Source organism: Papio anubis, chromosome 8, assembly GCF_008728515.1.
Source record: "Papio anubis isolate 15944 chromosome 8, Panubis1.0, whole genome shotgun sequence".
Taxonomy (NCBI): Eukaryota; Metazoa; Chordata; class Mammalia; order Primates; family Cercopithecidae; genus Papio; species Papio anubis.
In genome coordinates this window covers 104,791,243-104,809,320 of record NC_044983.1, presented here as the reverse complement: position 1 = coordinate 104,809,320, position 18,078 = coordinate 104,791,243, and the positions used below count along the sequence as shown (strand labels likewise).

The window sequence follows — 18,078 nt, the reverse complement described above, 5'->3', positions numbered from 1 at the left end:
TTTTTGGTATAAAATCCTTCATGTAGGGATAAAAGTTTCCCAGAATATTGTGTTTTTAATGGGAAGATAGTAGTGTATTCCCATAGAGCAGAATTTAAAATAGAACAGGAAAGAATTAACTCTTAGATGTGGCTAAAGTCAATCAGTATACCTTTCAAAGGTCTGGCATAGTGTATTTGGCTCACTAGAAAATTAAAGTTTTATCTTTCCAAAGAAAGATATGAACAACTGAGCAATTAATTCTCAAAAGAGAAGAGAAGATAGAAAAGAACAACTTTTGTGTAATTAGAATTGTGGATTTGGGGTTTTAATTTTCTGAATAGCATTTGTGACATCTTTTGCAGATTGGGACAGAGACATCCCCATTCCAACACAAGGCTGTCATTACCTTGCATGGGCACCTGCGATCTCCTGAGCTTCCTGTCTATGGTGCCAAAACACTGGCTGTGCGGGAGGGAATCCTGGATCTGCACGGTACTGTGGCCAAGTGGCTAAGGGAGTTGGTAGAGAAAGACTCACCAGGACACCAGGGATAATTATCCTGTGATAATTATAATTTATCCTGTGGCAAAGTAAAAGTGTGTTAGGCTTCTCATGTCTTTAGATATCCCCTATTAACCCCTTCCTTCTTTCCCACATCCAAGCAAGGCTGGCCCAGACATCAAGACTCAGAACCAGGCCAAGCGTGGTGGCTCATAACTGTAATCCCAGCACTTGGGGAGGCCAAAGCAGGTGGATCACCTAAGACCAGGAGTTCCATACCAGCCTGGCCAACATGGCAAAACCCTGTCTCTACTAAAAATACAAAATTTAACCAGGCATGGTGGTGCATACCTGTAAGTCCAGCTACTTAGGAGGCTGAAGCAGGAGAATCACTTGAACCCAGGAGGCGGTGGCTGCAGTGAGCCAAGATCGCACCACTGTACTCCAGGCTGGGTGACAGAGTGAGACTCTGTCTCTGTCTCAACCAAGGTCACACTTGGGAAAGTCTTTCTGGGCCTTTTCTACATTCCTCCTCTTCCCCCTTTCTATAGGCCTCCAGGCTCTTCTCATTTCATTTTACAGTAACTGTAGTACCTGTCTGTGATTGCCTGTTTACTTTATTTATTTATCTATATAAAAAGACTAAGTCTAGAAGCAGAAGAATGTAATTTCTTATATTTGTATCTGAAAATGGGGTCTCTCTGAAATATAACAAGAAATTTATAGTTGTAGATTTCTATAACTATATCCTAGAACACTGTCAGCAACCAAAAATGATTTTGATCATGTTTGAGGTACCAGGGCAACATACTATTTAAAGAAAGCATGGTGTGAATCTTTTTTATATTGAAGTCTTCTACATTGCAATAATCTATCCCTTTTATGAATTTAGAATACCATAAACATGATACCTTATTATCATAAAAGTCCTACATGGGGCTCACTATGTATACTACGTAATTTCTTAGAAAAGTCTACATTTGACTCCAGATTATTAGTTTAACAAATTCCTATCAATAATGACAAAGACAATAGACTTCTGCTTTTTGTCAATATTATCACACCCATTTACATTGTGTCCCTGTGAAAAAAAAAAGATGGTTATAAATAGGGTATATCATTGCAGAAGAATGTTTTTGAAAAGTTTTATAGTCATATGCATGTTATTACAAACACAATTGTTACTTTTATAAAGCAAGCATTCTACATATTTCTTCTTGGAGAAATGTATGAAATGCTAAGGCAAAATGAACCTTTCCAACACTGATTCAATTTAGGAAAAGATTAAAATGCATAAAGTTCTCAATAACCAATCAAACACATGTAAAGAAATACTCAGTGTGTACGTTGGTTCTAGGTGTGCCTGTTCCTGTGATCTGGACTCGCTTGGCTCATACTGCAAAGGCAGGGGAAAGAATTTTAATTTTACAAGAAGCAGTAACATGGAAGCCAGGAGATAACATTGTAATTGCAAGCACAGGACACAGGTATGATGTCTTCTGGGCTTAATGATATGTATTTAGAAAAGAAATTTTTACACTGTATAAAGAGGGACAATTCAGATGGTGCATGACTATTTGGTTTAAACTTGAAAACTCTAATAAAGAAACATGAACAGCCAAATACAGATTTGCCAAGTGTTAACATTAGGTTGATCCCATTTGTATTGCATTATAATTGATAGATTTACAATAAGAAAAAATATAAATTTGAACTTATGAAATAACTATGTCCTAGTAAAATGTATGTTTTACATGGTTTGGCTCCCATGTAAGAATCTGTTTGGAAAAAAGAAGCGTTTGACTACTAAAAGTAATTTGAAAATATCTTAGAGTTTTAAATACATACCTTAATGAATGCAAAAATGTAAATGAGCTTCTTAGTGTGAGTCACTAAAGAACACGTTTGAAAGCAGCCAGTGAACTCTCTTATCTTATAGCCTTAGCAGTGGCTCCCATGGAGCAAAATTGTCAGTAATGACTAAATAAAAGAGAAGAAATCATTATATGAAAAGTGATGATTCACATAACCTTTTAGGTGCCTGTTATTTTAAAACTGAAACTATGACCCTTAATTTCTGTTTAATTACATATTTTAGCAAATAAGACATAAAAGACAGAAAGTAACATAATACCACCAAGTATCATGGGGGTAGGGGCAAGAGAAGCATTATTTTCGCTTTATTGTTCAAATTATAGATAATAGTGAAATTGAATATGGTTGTGATTATTAGGAAACAAACAGTGATTTATGATAAGAAACAGCTAAATTTTATTAAGGCCATGATTCAGCTTAAATTTAAAATTCAAAATGGCATTTTGAGTTTGCCGTATTCCATATTAAAAATAGACTTGCAGTTATTAGGAAGAGTTAAATATATACTTAGCTTTAGTGCTCATTTTGTTCTGCCCTTGGAAGAAATTTTAATTATATAAAGGCAAAATAAAAAAGCAGGAAAATGACAGGGTTTACTAACAGAATAGAAAATCTTCATTTATGGTTTTTTGTATGAAATGAAAGGGTAGCTTTAGGGTTTAGAATGGGGCTATTTAATTTTCAGAAACAAGAATTAAGGAGTTTCCCACCAAATCTAATTGTTCACTGTGTCCTTGATAAATCCTATTTGATAGTTTGCAAAGACAGTGGTTAAGAAAATGCCCTCAAAAGTCAGTGGTTAAGAAAATGCCTTCAAAAGTCAGTTTGTCTGTGTCTAGCTCCCAGCAATACCACTTACTAGTTCTGTAGTTATATTATTTTACCTTTCTGTGCTTCAGTAAAATTGGAATGTTATTAGTAAGGATTACATTAGTTAATAAGTGTAAAGCAGTAAAAGCAGAACTTGGCTCAAACTAAGTGCTTGTTACACTTAGTGTTGTTATATTACAACAAAGGAAGGAAAGATGTGTTTAGGTACATACAATATATGAAAATGCTTTTCAGAACTTCTTTTCTAAAGAAATCATTGTATCATCCGAATTCAGGAAAATTCAAGAGAGGCTAATCTAAAGCCTTTTTGCATACCACCTCTGAGATCTTGTACCACTGGTTCACCCTTATCTCTAAGCATCCTTAATCTCCACCTCTCCCTGCCCCTCCCCTACAATTCCTTCCCTGCATCTTTTGCAATGATTCTTGTCCCCATCCACCCATTATCTTGATAAACAGCTTTGTTTTCCTGTCTCCTGTAGCATCTTTCTTTTTTTTAATCCTTTATTTTAGAGTTGTAAACTGCTTATATATTATATGCTCATTTCTTCTATTTTATCCTTACTATCCTTTGTTTTCTTTCTTTAAACCCCTGCATTCTAGTTTTCTTCTTCACAAATCTTTTTCATGACCTTGTAATTATCATCGTTCATTATTTCCTTTGCATCACCAAGTTCTTTTGGTCTGCTCTTGGCATGTCCCTCATCAGCTTTCTCTGCTCTCAGTTTGATTTAGGTTCTCAGCCTCTCACACCTGGAATATTACATCACCTTCCTTTTTGGGCTCCATTTCACTTTGTTACCCCCACGAATTCATTCTGCATTAATTTGTTCAATCAATCAAAACCTGTTATTGAGTTGTGACAGGTGCTGTACTAAGTGCTCAGCATATAAAATGATTTCAATGGGTCTCATTCCTAGAAGAGCAGACAAGTCAGCGGAAGGGACAGAAAGATAGATATCTCATAGGACTGCAGCGTGGTTGCTCTGAGCATTAACGGAGCATTATGCAGAGTGTATTGAGAATGCAGAAGTAGGGTTGGGAAAGTTGAGAGAGCTGCTTTGAATCTATTTCACATATGGCACTGTCATTCGAACTGCCATTTAAAGGAGGGAAAGGATTTGCCAAGGGAGAGAAGGGTCAAAAGAAAATGTTGGGAAAACACAGAGGTAACTCCCTTAGGCTTACCTTTGTTAACAGCAGCAATCACACTTTAGTAGATAATATATTATACAATCAAGCACTGACACACTTGTCTCCTTAAAATCAGGGAAATTTTCCACTTGGCATCCCCAGTGCCTAGTTCCATGCCTAAAATGCAGGTTAGACCCTCAATAAATGTTTGTTGGATGACTAAATGCATGAATGTATACATTATAGAATTGGCAAATTCTTTCTGCTGTGACTGGAATTTGGGGTATATTTGGAGGAATGGTAAAAATGAGATCTAAACTTCAACTCAATCATTTCTTTTCCCTGTTCAGGAACCTTCAGTGACTCCCCTTTGTAAAGGTTCTCAACTTGTGCATGACGGACATTTTGGACCAGATCACCTTTGTTATGTTGGGGAAATCCTGTGTATCATGGGATGCTTAGAAACACCCCTGCCTCTACCTACTAGATGCCAGTAGCAGCCCCCAATTGTAATAACCAAAAATGTCTTCAGGCATTGCTAAATGTCCCCTGGGAGGAATAAAATCATCCTCAACTGAGAACCACTGAGTATGATCCTCCACATTATAAATGAATAGTTTTCCAAATACTTTTAATAAGCTAATCCAGTTCTAGGAACGAATGTAGAACTTGAAAAATATTTAATTGAATTGAAAATATTTGTAAAACTTAGTTAATAAAGCAAGAATAAAATATTTTATTCTAATTTCTGTTCAGAATATTATATGACATAAGAATAGTTTCCTGTTTTTTCAAAGCAGCATTTAAAATGAATAAAGCAAATATACCAAAACAATATGTTATGTCAATTAATATTAATTTTGAACATGTTTTGTTAAAATTTTTACAGACACAGTCAAGGAGAGAATGAAAAAAGGACCATTGCGGCTGTATCTGCTGATGGCATAAACATAACACTAAGTAATCCACTAAATTACACACACTTAGGAATTACGGTCACACTCCCTGATGGAACTCTGTTTGAAGCAAGAGCAGAAGTTGGAATTCTTACAAGAAATATTTTAATAAGAGGATCTGATAATGTTGAGTGGAATGACAAAATTCCAGCATGTCCTGATGGGTTTGACACAGGTAATTTTAGCAGCTCTCGTGGTTGGTATAATCATGCCATATAGTTCTAAAATTTAATGGTATATGTTGAAATACATTATTTCAATGTATTTCATTGTAAATATCATTAAATATAATTTAGTGATATTAATCTTATTATAAGATACCTTTAAATATCTTGTAAATATAATTAAATATGGAAATTTGAAAATGCTGATAGTATTTGTGAGTAACATGAAGATATTTGAATATATTGAAGAAAAGTGGTTAATGCTGACACTATAATGGGAGAAATAAGTGCACTTGGTTTCTGTTGATAAATTCTCTTCCTATACTTGTGATTCATTATTATGTTTAGATTAGACCCTGATGATTAGTTTTACGTATTGCCAGCAAGAAACTGCGTTATTTAGATTTACTCAGAAAATATGGAGAACTGTATTTGATAGTGATACAAAGATTCCGTTTAGCAAATCTTTGATTCATCAGGACTTTTTCAATTTTCCAGAATTTGCAGTTTATCAGAACAGTGTGAGAGTAGATATACTGTAGAAAGATATTTTAATTAATTCCTAGACTGATGATGGATAGACAGACAAATGGATAGATGGAATGATGGGGGGGAAAAATCTATAGATATATAGATCTGAGCCAGTGGGGGTAGGCTAAGTCAGAGTTTTTCAAAGTCAGCACTGTTGGTACTTTGGCTCAGATAATTCTTTGCTGTGGGGCACCGTCCTGTCCATCACAGAATGTTTAACAGCACACTTGGCATCTACCAACTAAATTCTAGTAGCCTCCTCCAACAACTGTGACACCCAAAAGCATTTGCAGACTTTGCAAAAATGTTCCCTGGGGGCAAAATTGGCCTCAGTTAAGAACCACTGGACTAGGTTATGCTCTATTTATCAACAAGCCCAAAATGTCAGTGATTTAAAATATAAAAGTCTATTTCATGGCCGGGCGCGGTGGCTCACGCCTGCAGTCCCAGCACTTTGGGAGGCCCAGGAGGGCGGATCACGAGGTCAGGAGATTGTGACCATCCTGGCTAACGCGGTGAAACCCCGTCTCTACTAAAAAATACAAAAAAATTAGCCAGGTGCGGTGGCGGGCACCTGTAGTCCCAGCTACTTGGGAGACTGAGGCAGGAGAATGGCGTGAACCCAGGAGGCGGAGCTTGCAGTGAGCCGAGATCGCACCATTGCACTCCAGCCTGGGCGACAGAGCGAGACTACATCTCAAAAAAAAGAAAAAAAAAAAAAGTTTATTTCTCATTCATACTACATGTGTCCCATATGGGTCAACAGGTGGGCTCTTCTCATTATAATTGCCTTGAGATCCAGGCTTATGAAGGATCTATCTCAGCATGGGCTTCTGTGATCTCTGAGGCAGGAGAGGAGATTGCTGAAGCGTAAAGCACTAGCAACTAATTGCTTTGGTCTCAAAGTGATAGGTGTTTCTTATACTCAAGGGTCATTGGTCAGAACTGATTCCATGGCTGTGTCTAACTTGAAGAGAGTGAGTTAGTGCAAACCCCATATACCCAGAAATAGAAGGGAAATGGATATTGGTGAATTTTAATGATGTTTATCACAGCTCTCATATCTATAGCAGGAAGCATAATGCATCTTACAAGTTCTCTTTTAAATATTTGAAGTAATCATTGATATCATTACAATACTATAAGTAGTTGAATAATAACTGATGCAGCTTAAATAATAGCCTTTTCTTCAAAAAGAAGTATAAGACAAAGCTCATGGGATTTGATGTCAAGTGAGCCACGTTCTCATTCCAGTTCATCTGCATCAAGTCTCACAATGTACATGAAACCCAGTTTCATCCTGTTTAAATTAAGAACACTTTCTGTTCTATTTACTATGGTTGTAAAAAGTAAGTGACATAATGCATATTCTCATGTTCTACAAATGTAAAATTGCATTGATTATGTTAATCCTCAAATCTTGGGGAAGGCTTCAGAAATAATAAAACTGAATCCCATTATCAATATTCCCTTGATCATTCAAATATTTGTTTAGTATCTTCTCTGAAAAATACTGTGTAAGTACTTTAGGGAATACAAAGTTGAACAAGACAAGGTACTTACCTATCTTGCTATCTGAAAGAGGAAATGATGTGAATACAAATAACTATGTTCTAGGATGAGGTTGAGATTATAAGTGAATCAAATGATACAACTACTTATGAGAAATTCAAATTGAGGATTCAAATCCTCAATATAGGAGGATTCTGACATGTTTTTTAATGATGCTTTAAAAACTGTTTTAAAGGAGAATTTGCTACACAGACCTGTCTCCAAGGAAAGTTTGGAGAAGAAATAGGAAGTGACCAATTTGGAGGCTGTATTATGTTTCATGCTCCTGTACCTGGTGCTAACATGGTAACTGGGAGAATAGAATATGTAGAGGTGAGAGGCATTATTACTAAATCACAGTGGTTTTCTCAAGGTTATCCATACGATAAATATGTATTGAGCTCCTGCTGTTTGTCAATGCTACTTAGAATCTGATAGGGGAGACAGATACATAAGTAAACAATTTTAATATACCCATTTGATCATACCAAAATTTTGTTTCTCAAATTTTCTCACACCCCAAATCAAATTCATCAGCAATTCTATCTTCTCTACCCACAAAATGCTGTATCCAGAATCCAGTCTCTTTCCATACCTCCACCTGACCCTGAGCCTGAGCCACTATCTCCTCCCACCTGGACTGCTGTGATTTTCTCCTACCTGGTCTTCCTGCTCCCACCTTGCTCTAATAGAGTCTCCACACTTCAGTCAAAGTAAAATTTTAAAACCATAAATCATATCTTGTTACACCCCTCTTCAGAATCCTTCAGTGGCTTCATAGTATACGTAAAACAACAGGTCTAAGTCCATCCCATAGGAACCATGTGATCTGACCCAGAGATGCCCTCTGATTTATCTTCTACGACCCTATGCCTTTCTTGTGCCATGCTAGTAATAGAGGACCCCTTATGTGATCATGTCAAGCACATTCCTATCTCAGGTCCTTCATAGTTGCTTTTCATTATTTGTTTATCTATTTATTTATTTTTGAGACGGAGTCTCACTCTATTGCCAGGCTGGAGTGCAGTGGCACGATCTCGGCTCACTGCAACCTCCACCTCCCGGGTTCAAGTGATTCTCCTGCCTCAGCCTCCCAAGTAGCTGGGACTACAGGTGTGCACCACCACACCCAGCTAATTTTTGTAGTTGTAGTAGAGACAGGGTTTCACCATGTTGGCCAGAATGGTCTCGATCTCCTGACCTTGTGATCTGCCTGCCTCGGCCTCCCAAAGTGCTAGGATTACAGGCGTGAGCCACCATGCCCAGCCTGTACTTGCTTTTCATTCTGCTTGGAATCCTCCTCCACCAAATACTTGCATGGCTTATACCCCTATTTCAGTCAGATCTTTTGACGAGTGTAATCACTCCAGAGAGGACTTTCCTCACCACTTTTATTTAAAATTGCCACCCAAACTCCTATTTACTTTATTTATACATAACTCCTAACAGGATATCTATTTTTATTTATTTTCAATCTCTTCCTCTAGAACATAAGCTCTATTATTTTACAGATGTTGTCTTTATGGTTCTCTGCTGATTCCCTGGAACAATGCATGGCATATAGTAGATTCTCAGTTGATTATAAATTAAACAAATACTTAAATATGCATATTATTGCTATGACATTAGAAACTCCCATGTATCTTATTTATATTCAGGCTGTATAATCAGGGTTTGGCATAGTTTTTATCATGTATTCAGTAGAAGGAAGGAAGGGAGGGAGGAAGGGATAATAAAATCCATAAATCCGTTAAACCGGGCACACTGCGACTGCATTGATGGTGACATAGTCAGCACCTCCATTTTGTAAACTTCCCTCCTCCTGAGATATGTTACATGTGACATCTGAGATATGGACTAAGTGAGATTGCTAGTTTGATCTGAATATCGAATATTAATAATGGTTAATTTTTAGTTTTAGATGGACAACAAAAATAGTGGACCTAATGTTTTATTTCATTACCCCATGAGATTATATGACACACCTGTGCATGCTCACACGCATGCACGCATGCACGTATACATGCACACAGACACACTGGTATCCTCTGTATTAAATTATTAAATCATAGACCATTTGAAAGAATGCACAGCCCCGTGATTAAGAGCACCAGCTCTAGAGTTAGACCAACTTGGGTTTAAATGGAACTTCGTAACCATAAACAAGATACTCAGCCTTTCTAAACTTCCATTTATTAATCTGTAAAATGAAGTCAATGGTAAGTGCCTACTTTAGGGGATTATGGCAAAGACTAGGATCATGCATGCAAAGGAGCACAACATCTGGCACACATAAAACATTCAAGAAATGTTTCTTATTATTCCATAAGAAGCAAAGTAAAGTAAAAGAGAAAAAGAAGTCTGTCAAGATGTTTTATTTTCTGAAACACAGAAGTTTACTAATATACCAAGGTAAAAAGCAGAAGAGTCAAAGATGGCTTTTTATATTCTTTCATTCATTTTGTAGTAAGTGTGGTCTGTTATACATTGTATAAAACATGGTGGGTTGGAGGTTCAATGACATTTTCAAACAATAAACATGAAAACTTTAGAAGAAATAAATGTATTAATAATAACATAAAATTTGAGATTTTTTTGAAACAAGAAAATACAAGCTCAACATCTGAGCTATTACTAAATAACTGTGATTTCTGGGCTTAACAGGTATTCCATGCTGGCCAGGCTTTCCGGTTGGGGCGATATCCAATACATTGGCACCTGCTTGGAGATTTACAGTTTAAATCTTACGTAAGAGGCTGTGCAATTCACCAGGCCTATAACAGAGCTGTTACTATCCATAACACACACCATCTTCTGGTTGAGAGGAATATTATATATGATATTAAGGGAGGAGCATTTTTTATAGAAGACGGTATTGAACATGGCAATATCCTCCAGTATAACTTGGCAGTATTTGTACAGCAAAGTACCAGTCTACTGAATGATGATGTGACCCCGGCTGCGTTTTGGGTCACCAACCCAAACAATACCATACAACACAATGCTGTTGCTGGCGGCACTCACTTTGGCTTTTGGTACCGGATGAACAACCACCCTGATGGGCCATCCTATGACAGAAACATTTGTCAAAAAAGAGTTCCCCTTGGCAAATTTTTTAACAATACCGTCCATTCTCAAGGTTGGTTTGGAATGTGGATCTTTGAGGAATATTTCCCCATGCAAACAGGATCTTGTACGTCTACCGTGCCTGTGCCTGCAATATTTAACTCACTTACTACTTGGAATTGTCAAAAAGGAGCTGAATGGGTCAATGGAGGTGCCCTTCAGTTCCATAACTTTGTGATGGTGAATAACTATGAGGCTGGAATCGAGACTAAGAGGATCCTGGCTCCTTATGTTGGAGGGTGGGGAGAAACCAATGGAGCAGTGATTAAAAATGCCAAAATAGTTGGCCACCTTGATGAACTGGGAATGGGGTCTGCATTTTGCACAACAAAAGGCCTGGTTCTCCCATTTAGTGAAGGCTTGACTGTATCTTCTGTGCACTTTATGAACTTTGACCGTCCCAACTGTGTAGCTTTGGGAGTGACATCCATCTCTGGAGTTTGTAATGACAGATGTGGGGGTTGGAGTGCAAAGTTTGTTGACATCCAGTATTTTCACACACCAAACAAGGCCGGCTTTCGCTGGGAACATGAAATGGTATTGATTGATGTTGATGGCTCACTTACAGGTAATGTTACTTTTTAATTCGTGATAAAAATCCATTGGAAATACATTAGCACAGAGTTAATTTGTTAAAGCAGACTTAGGTGCATTACAGATCTTACCTAATATCAAACTTTACTAATAATTTAAATGACAGAGGCAAGCACCAGGCACAGATGAGACATTCTTTAATGGAAGAGCCCCGAGCTGTCAGAGGCAGCCTCCAAATATGTCCTTTTTCTCCTGCATTGGCACAATTGATTTTAAATTAACAGAAAATTTGGGGCAATATTCATGGAAACATTGTTCACAAAGGGAAACCATTTCACTTTTAGAATGCCTCCATTTTATACTCAGTTAAGTTGCACAGAAAAGAAACTGCTTACATCACTACACTAATTCTCCAGCCAGTCATGCTCCAGAAACATATAAATTGCAGGCTTATTTACAAAAGCAATGTAGACAGACTGGATCTATCCTTGTGAAAATACTTTTAAGAGAAGAAATAAGTCACAAACCTGCTGTGAACCCTTTTCTTCCAATCTAAATCCTAAATTTTTAATTTATTCAAAGAATACCAAAAGAGAACAAAATTCTATATACATTGTAGGTTAAATTTTTTTCAGCATTTCAAGTTCGGAGTAGGTCACATTTTGAATATTTTGTAAATATTCATGATTTCTAGAATTTAGCATTTTTACAAATTGTAAATGATAAAAATCTGTCTAAATAAGATAGCAAGGCTATGTGCCTCATACTCTGTGAGTCAATCGACAGGTAAACCTATAGACAGTAATGATTTACTTTTGAAAGACTCTGAAGGATGAAAGAAGATTCATCTCAAAATTCAAATGCAAAACTTAAGTTTTCATCCACAGTCGTTAATTGTGACTTTAAAGAGGGAGAATGTTTGGATGCCTTTGGTATATGAAGCTTTGTGTAATGTTTATTGATTTGCTTAATTCAGTTTAGGTTTTGAACATTAATTGGTAGTCTACCAGTTTCGAGTAAAGGCTTTATAGTCATAACACCTGGATTTATATCCTCCGTGTCCTTGAATAGGCTACTCATCCCAATTCCCATTTCCAACTTTGACTCTCATGGGTGCTTCACACCCTGTGTTTCAGCTAAATCCACAATAACATTCCTAACCAAAGAGGCACTGCAATGCTTCTATATGAGATCCTCTTGCCCCATGCAAACAAACAAACAAACAAAAAATTACCCAGACCTTTAGATTGTATTAGTGGTACTATGGGTCACAATTCTGTATATTGTAGACCTTTTTTATGTTTCTTAATGTGAAATAAAAAACATTTTGTTTGTTTGTTTCCCAGGGCACAAAGGACATACCATCATTCCACACAGCTCATTGCTAGACCCTTCTCATTGTACTCAGGAAGCTGAGTGGAGCATCGGGTTCCCTGGATCAGTCTGTGATGCTTCAGTCAGCTTTCACCGTTTAGCGTTCAACCAGCCTTCTCCAGTATCTCTGCTTGAAAAGGATGTGGTTCTTTCAGACTCTTTCGGTAAGTGGAATATATTAGTTTAAACAACTTATTTAAATATATCTTCCTAAACTTTTGTCATCATCTTCTTGCATTGTTACTTGGTTGTTCAAATACTGCAGAAAGTATAATATTTATATTAGAGTCCAAGCAGGAAACAAATAGTACTCTCAAAGTAGGTGTTTGAGAAGCATTTTATAAATGCAGAGGCTAGCACAGTATTCTGCTTATCAAGAAACCTCCAGACAATATTATGATAGAGAGAAAGGAATGTTGGCATAGCCCTTGGAGCAAGTAAAAATGTAGCAGTGTTTCTGCCACTCAAGGCAGATGTTTTCGATTGTCCTTGCTGATTGAGATGGGATGGGGGAGCATTTTCTAGGTTAATAGCTGCCTACCAGGTGCCAGGGATTGTGGATTTACTGATTTGTTCCAGTAAAGGTACAATACCTGTAACACCAGATATGCTTGACATCATTACCTGACTATGTTGCATTAATTTACTGTCATTGTTCATAATTCATCTGGCCAAACCAGCCAAACAAGCAAGCTAACTAAATGGGGATGTGGTGAAAATCCTGAATCTCACATTTCTTAATTCTTCAATCATGGCACTAATCTCTGCATTTCCCCACTACCCCCACCCCACCAGCAACTCGAGGATTTAAACTTGCTTTTATTTAATTAAGGGGGTGGCAAACATGGTTCCTAGAGTATAGGGTATCCACATAGTTCCTACTACTATATTTGACCCTGCTCCATTAGTTGGGGAACCAGTTTGGGAATTCTTCCAGTTACTAACTGTGTCTAGTGTCACTCTACCTGACCTAACCCACCCTGACTGGCTCAGATCTATATCTCTATCTCTTTATCATTCCATCCATCATCTCTCTAGAAATTATTAGTTAAAATATCTATTTATAATGAATCCACTCTCACAATATACACTGTTCTGAGGGACTGTAGATTCTGAAAAATGGAAAAAGCATTGATGAATCAATGATTTGCTAAACAAAATCTTAATATCATCATCAAATATGTTTTTTTACATTTTCTGGGTAAATCTAAATGTTGCAATTTCTTGACAGCAATATGGAAAACTGTAATCATCAAGGTGTAAACACATTATAAGGAATCATAAGTATAGAAAAAGAGTTTAATAACAGAATCCAAGTGCACTTATTTTTCTCTTATAGTGTCAATATTTACCATTTCCCATCAGTATTGCAAATACTTTCATGTTACTTTAAAATGCTATCAATATTGTTGATTTTTTCCTATTTAATGATATTTACAAAGTAGAGACTTGCCATTTAAAAATTTTAAACCATGTATCTCAATATAAACCAATTAAGATTTGAAAATGTTTAGCATAGTTATACCAGCCACATGATAGCTGCTAAAATTACTTATGTCAAACCCATCAGGACATGCTGGAATTTTGTTATTACGCTCCATGTTGTCAGCTTCTCTTATTAAGATATTTCTTAGAAGAATTTCAACTTCTGTCCTCATTTCAAACGAATGCAGTCTTTTAGATTTTATATATGATTCAGGAAGGCAGGTATTTCTGAATTTATGACATAATAGCTTTCTTGTCAAGTCTCTCTGTGCCCTTTAAGAATTAAGATTTTTTATTTAGTTACTAAACTGTGAATACCTAGAGGGTAAGATCTACAAACTTATCTTTCTGACACCACAAGACTCATCACAGAACATTGCAAATACTAAGTACTCAGCAAGTGTTGAATTAAATGGAATTAGTTGCAATACTCAGACCAGATTGCAAATACTCAAACCAGATTTTATATATCTGTTTCCACTGTACATTCTGGAACTGGAGAAATAACCATAACATGTACCCATGACCCTACTGGACTCACTGTGAGACTAAGTGAAGATTCATCCATCACTTGCCCTTGATAAGCCCCTACTCTGGCTGGTGGGCCATGTTAGCATGTTGGCATTGGTGACTTCGAGGATTATTAGCATCAGTTTAGAGCTAGGATCTAATAATATGGAAGGTCTGGTTATTTTTCTTTCCTTAGTATAATTGGTCACAGATCTCTTTCACTCAGTGGTGAGGCTTTTGGTCTGTGAATTGGCTTGGATCTAGAAAATAGGTCAGAAGCAGTGAATTTCTACCTAGGTAATTTGAGTTAGACTTCTGCCATCTAAGACCTCTATTAGTTTTCTTCCTATATGCACACCAAATATCACCTTAATGTGCTACTCTCTATTTAATCTTTGGAATCTCAAGATCAACCAATCAGTTATCACAGATTCCTGCAGGTCAGAACACTCTGATTAATCCTCTGCCCAGTGACTATTGTGCTAATTAAATCCACCTTTATATCTAACGGTTAAGCACTGACTCCTGCCACTTTTAGATTCCGTTATTCCTACCGGGATCAAAAAACACAATCCCATGGCACCATCCCCTACCAGCACTTCTGGCATTGAGAAAACAGCTACAATAGAACTCTTCAAAGGGCTAGTAAGGGGAAAATGCTATTGCCATTGCTGGCCCTGAAAAGATGAAGGGAAGGTACAGTTACATGGACCCAGAAACAGAGCTGTATGAAGGCTGCCTGAAAGAAGCTGTGCCCCTTGGTTGAGAGATACAAGAGCCCATCAAGATCCCCCTACATTCCCTAAGGGTGAGAGTCAGGGCAATAAATACCTCTCTTTCACCTTTCTCCTTCCCTTTCTTCTCTTTACTGTGTTTCCTACTGTCCAAAGCCAACCAGAAGCCAGAAGGCAAAGGAGCAGGTTAGAAAAGGGTGAAAAGTGGATCTACAGGAGAAAACATAAGTGTGCAGCGCCACTTCCATCACTCATTATGATGATATAAATTATTACATTTAATTTTAAAACATTTTTTCTAGTTTTTTTCCCCCTGTGAATTAAAAGGATCATGTACCTGCTATCTGAGTAATAGCTATACCCACTGTCACAGTGCCTTAATAATATAAACCCAGAAACCATGGCTTTTCTTCTGATAAATAGATGTCCAGAATGGAATGATGTTACTTAAACTTTTAAAGTCTGTGGTACAATAAAATATTTTAAACAAAATATCTACAAATGTTTCTTCCAAATAAAAACTGAAATAAAAGGTAACCGAAACATCAAAAGCAAATGAAGTTATTTTATCTAATGAAGTGATGTTTTAGTATTTCCCATTGCTGTATCATAGAATAGTTTTTTATTTAATCATCCTTTTACATACTTTATGGCATACCTGTGAGTAAACTGAACATTAGTATTTTATTAAAACATGATTTACGATACACTTTTACAGAAACGCAGAGATGTGCAACCTTCCTAAGTAAATTATTTTAAATATACAACATAATAAAGTATATATTCCTTTATTAATTTTTAAGCACTAATATTCAAATATCTAAGCTTTCAAATCTCTAAGCTTTCTTTATATGGTCATTTTTAGTGGCGGTGAGGATTTTCAAAAGGAGCTTTTGTTTGCTTATTTGTTCATATTCTGGTTTTTTGATTCAGGAAATCTGGTTATTTCTGAATTTATAAGATTATAGCTTTCTTGTCAAGTTTCTCTGCACCCTTTGGTCTATTCTCTTCAAGAATTAAGATTTTTTATTTAGTTACTAAATTGTACTACCTAGAAGTCAAGATCTACAAACTTACCTTTCTGACACCACAAGGCTCAACACAGAACATTGCAAATAGTAACTACTCAGCAAGTGTTGAATTAAATGGAATTAGTTGCAATACTTAGACCAGATTGCAAATTAGAGAAAACACTATACCAGGCATTTTACTTCTGTGTGTGAAAAAAAAAAAAAATCAACTGTATAGTAAAGTACACTTGGCTACTTTGGTCTCCATTAAAGTCAAACAAAATTATTTACTTCTACAATTTAAAAACAGAAAAAGATAACTTGTCCTGATTGTATGTGTATGCTAAGTGAAACAAAAGTTTAAAAGTATACTAGGTTAGTGGGAAGTAAGGGGTCGCTATAACTTTATATATGTCCTTATATATCTTTATCAAAGCATCTCATGCATGATAGTGTATCTTCATGTAAATATATGTATAAAGTTATACCAGATGGCAAATTAACTTGAGACGCTAACTCTTAATGATCCTATTTTTAGAAAATAAAAACTTCAAAGAGTTTATATTTCAGTCCAAGACACTTAAAACAGACATACTTGAAACGAGTGCAGCTTAAAAAATTAGGAAAAACACAACTTACAAAAGTGGAAATTTGTTTCACTTAAAAACTGAATTATTAAGAAATGTCAGGTTAAAATGCAATCCCAAGCATCAGAAAACTTCACTGGAGGCTGGGTGCAGTGGCTCATGCCTGTAATACTAGCACTTTGGGAGGCCAGGGTGGGCAGATTACTTGAGGTCAGGAGTTCGAAACTAGCCTGGCCAACATGGTGAAACCCTGTCTCTACTAAAAATACCAGAAAAATTAGCCAGGTGTAGTGGCGCATGCCTATAATCCCAGCTACTCAGGAGGCTGAGGCAGGAGAATTGCTTGAATCCAGGAGGTGGAGGTTGCAGTGAGCCGAGATCATACCACTGGACTTTAGCCTGGGTGACAGATCAAGACTCCATCTCAAGAAAAAAAAAAAGAAAGAAAGAAAAAAGAAAGAAAACATCAGTGGAATTTAGTTCTGCAAATCCAAGAGCAAATTCTAGAGATTTTGGATGATTTTAATCAGCTCTTCTATGTTAACCATTCACAACAGACTATCTCAAAATTCAATAGCTTAAGCCTACAATCGTTTATTCTTAGATGTCCAGAGGCTAGGTTGATTGATCTAGGCTGGGCTCTACTGGGAGGCTCTGCTTCAGTATGAGACTTTGCTTCTTGCCAAGGGCTGAGCTCAGGTAACTCCACATGTACTCGTTCCAGGTGTCAGGCAAAGGGAGAGCAGTTACCTGGGGGAGGCTCAAGAAGTCAAGCCTCACAGAGCAAGCACTTTTCAAGCATTTGCTAGTGTCAGTTCCACTAATGTCCCATTGGCCAAGATCAACGAAGCAGGGAAGTCTACTTTGCCCTCAAGGAGAAGAGAGGAGTGGATATTTGTTGAACAATAATCCATTGGATTATTGCTGGACAATAATCCAATAATTATGACTAATCCAACTATAGTCATAGTTCTTTTCATACTTTTCAGGATTTTTTGGTAGTGAAAGTTTTTGGTGCCTCTGCTCGTGAATCTTTTAAAATTAATACTAACTCATAAAGCATAGAAATTCATGAATTTGTTCTCTCATGACATTGGAATTTTGTTTGGTTTTACTTTGAAAAGTAAATGAATGACAGATTATTTTATAATCTTGCTTCTAGCTTCTTCCTCCTAAATTTTTTTTTTTTTTTT

General features: G+C 36.6%; 2 protein-coding genes across 2 annotated transcripts in view; one reads left to right on the top strand and one right to left on the bottom strand.

Moving 5' to 3' along the window:
• The window catches only part of LOC116276399 (fibrocystin-L), a 33,392-nt gene extending 16,288 nt beyond the window's left edge, over positions 1–17,104 (top strand). The window contains exons 15-20 of the mRNA XM_031669705.1: positions 345–474; positions 1,841–1,970; positions 5,213–5,454; positions 7,722–7,858; positions 10,190–11,219; positions 12,532–17,104. Of these exons, the coding sequence (XP_031525565.1) occupies positions 345–474; positions 1,841–1,970; positions 5,213–5,454; positions 7,722–7,858; positions 10,190–11,219; positions 12,532–12,746 (1,884 nt within the window). The 3' untranslated portion in view covers positions 12,747–17,104. The remainder of the gene's footprint in view (positions 1–344; positions 475–1,840; positions 1,971–5,212; positions 5,455–7,721; positions 7,859–10,189; positions 11,220–12,531) is intronic.
• PKHD1L1 (PKHD1 like 1) overlaps positions 1–18,078 on the bottom strand; it is a 191,211-nt gene that overhangs the window by 66,694 nt on the left and 106,439 nt on the right.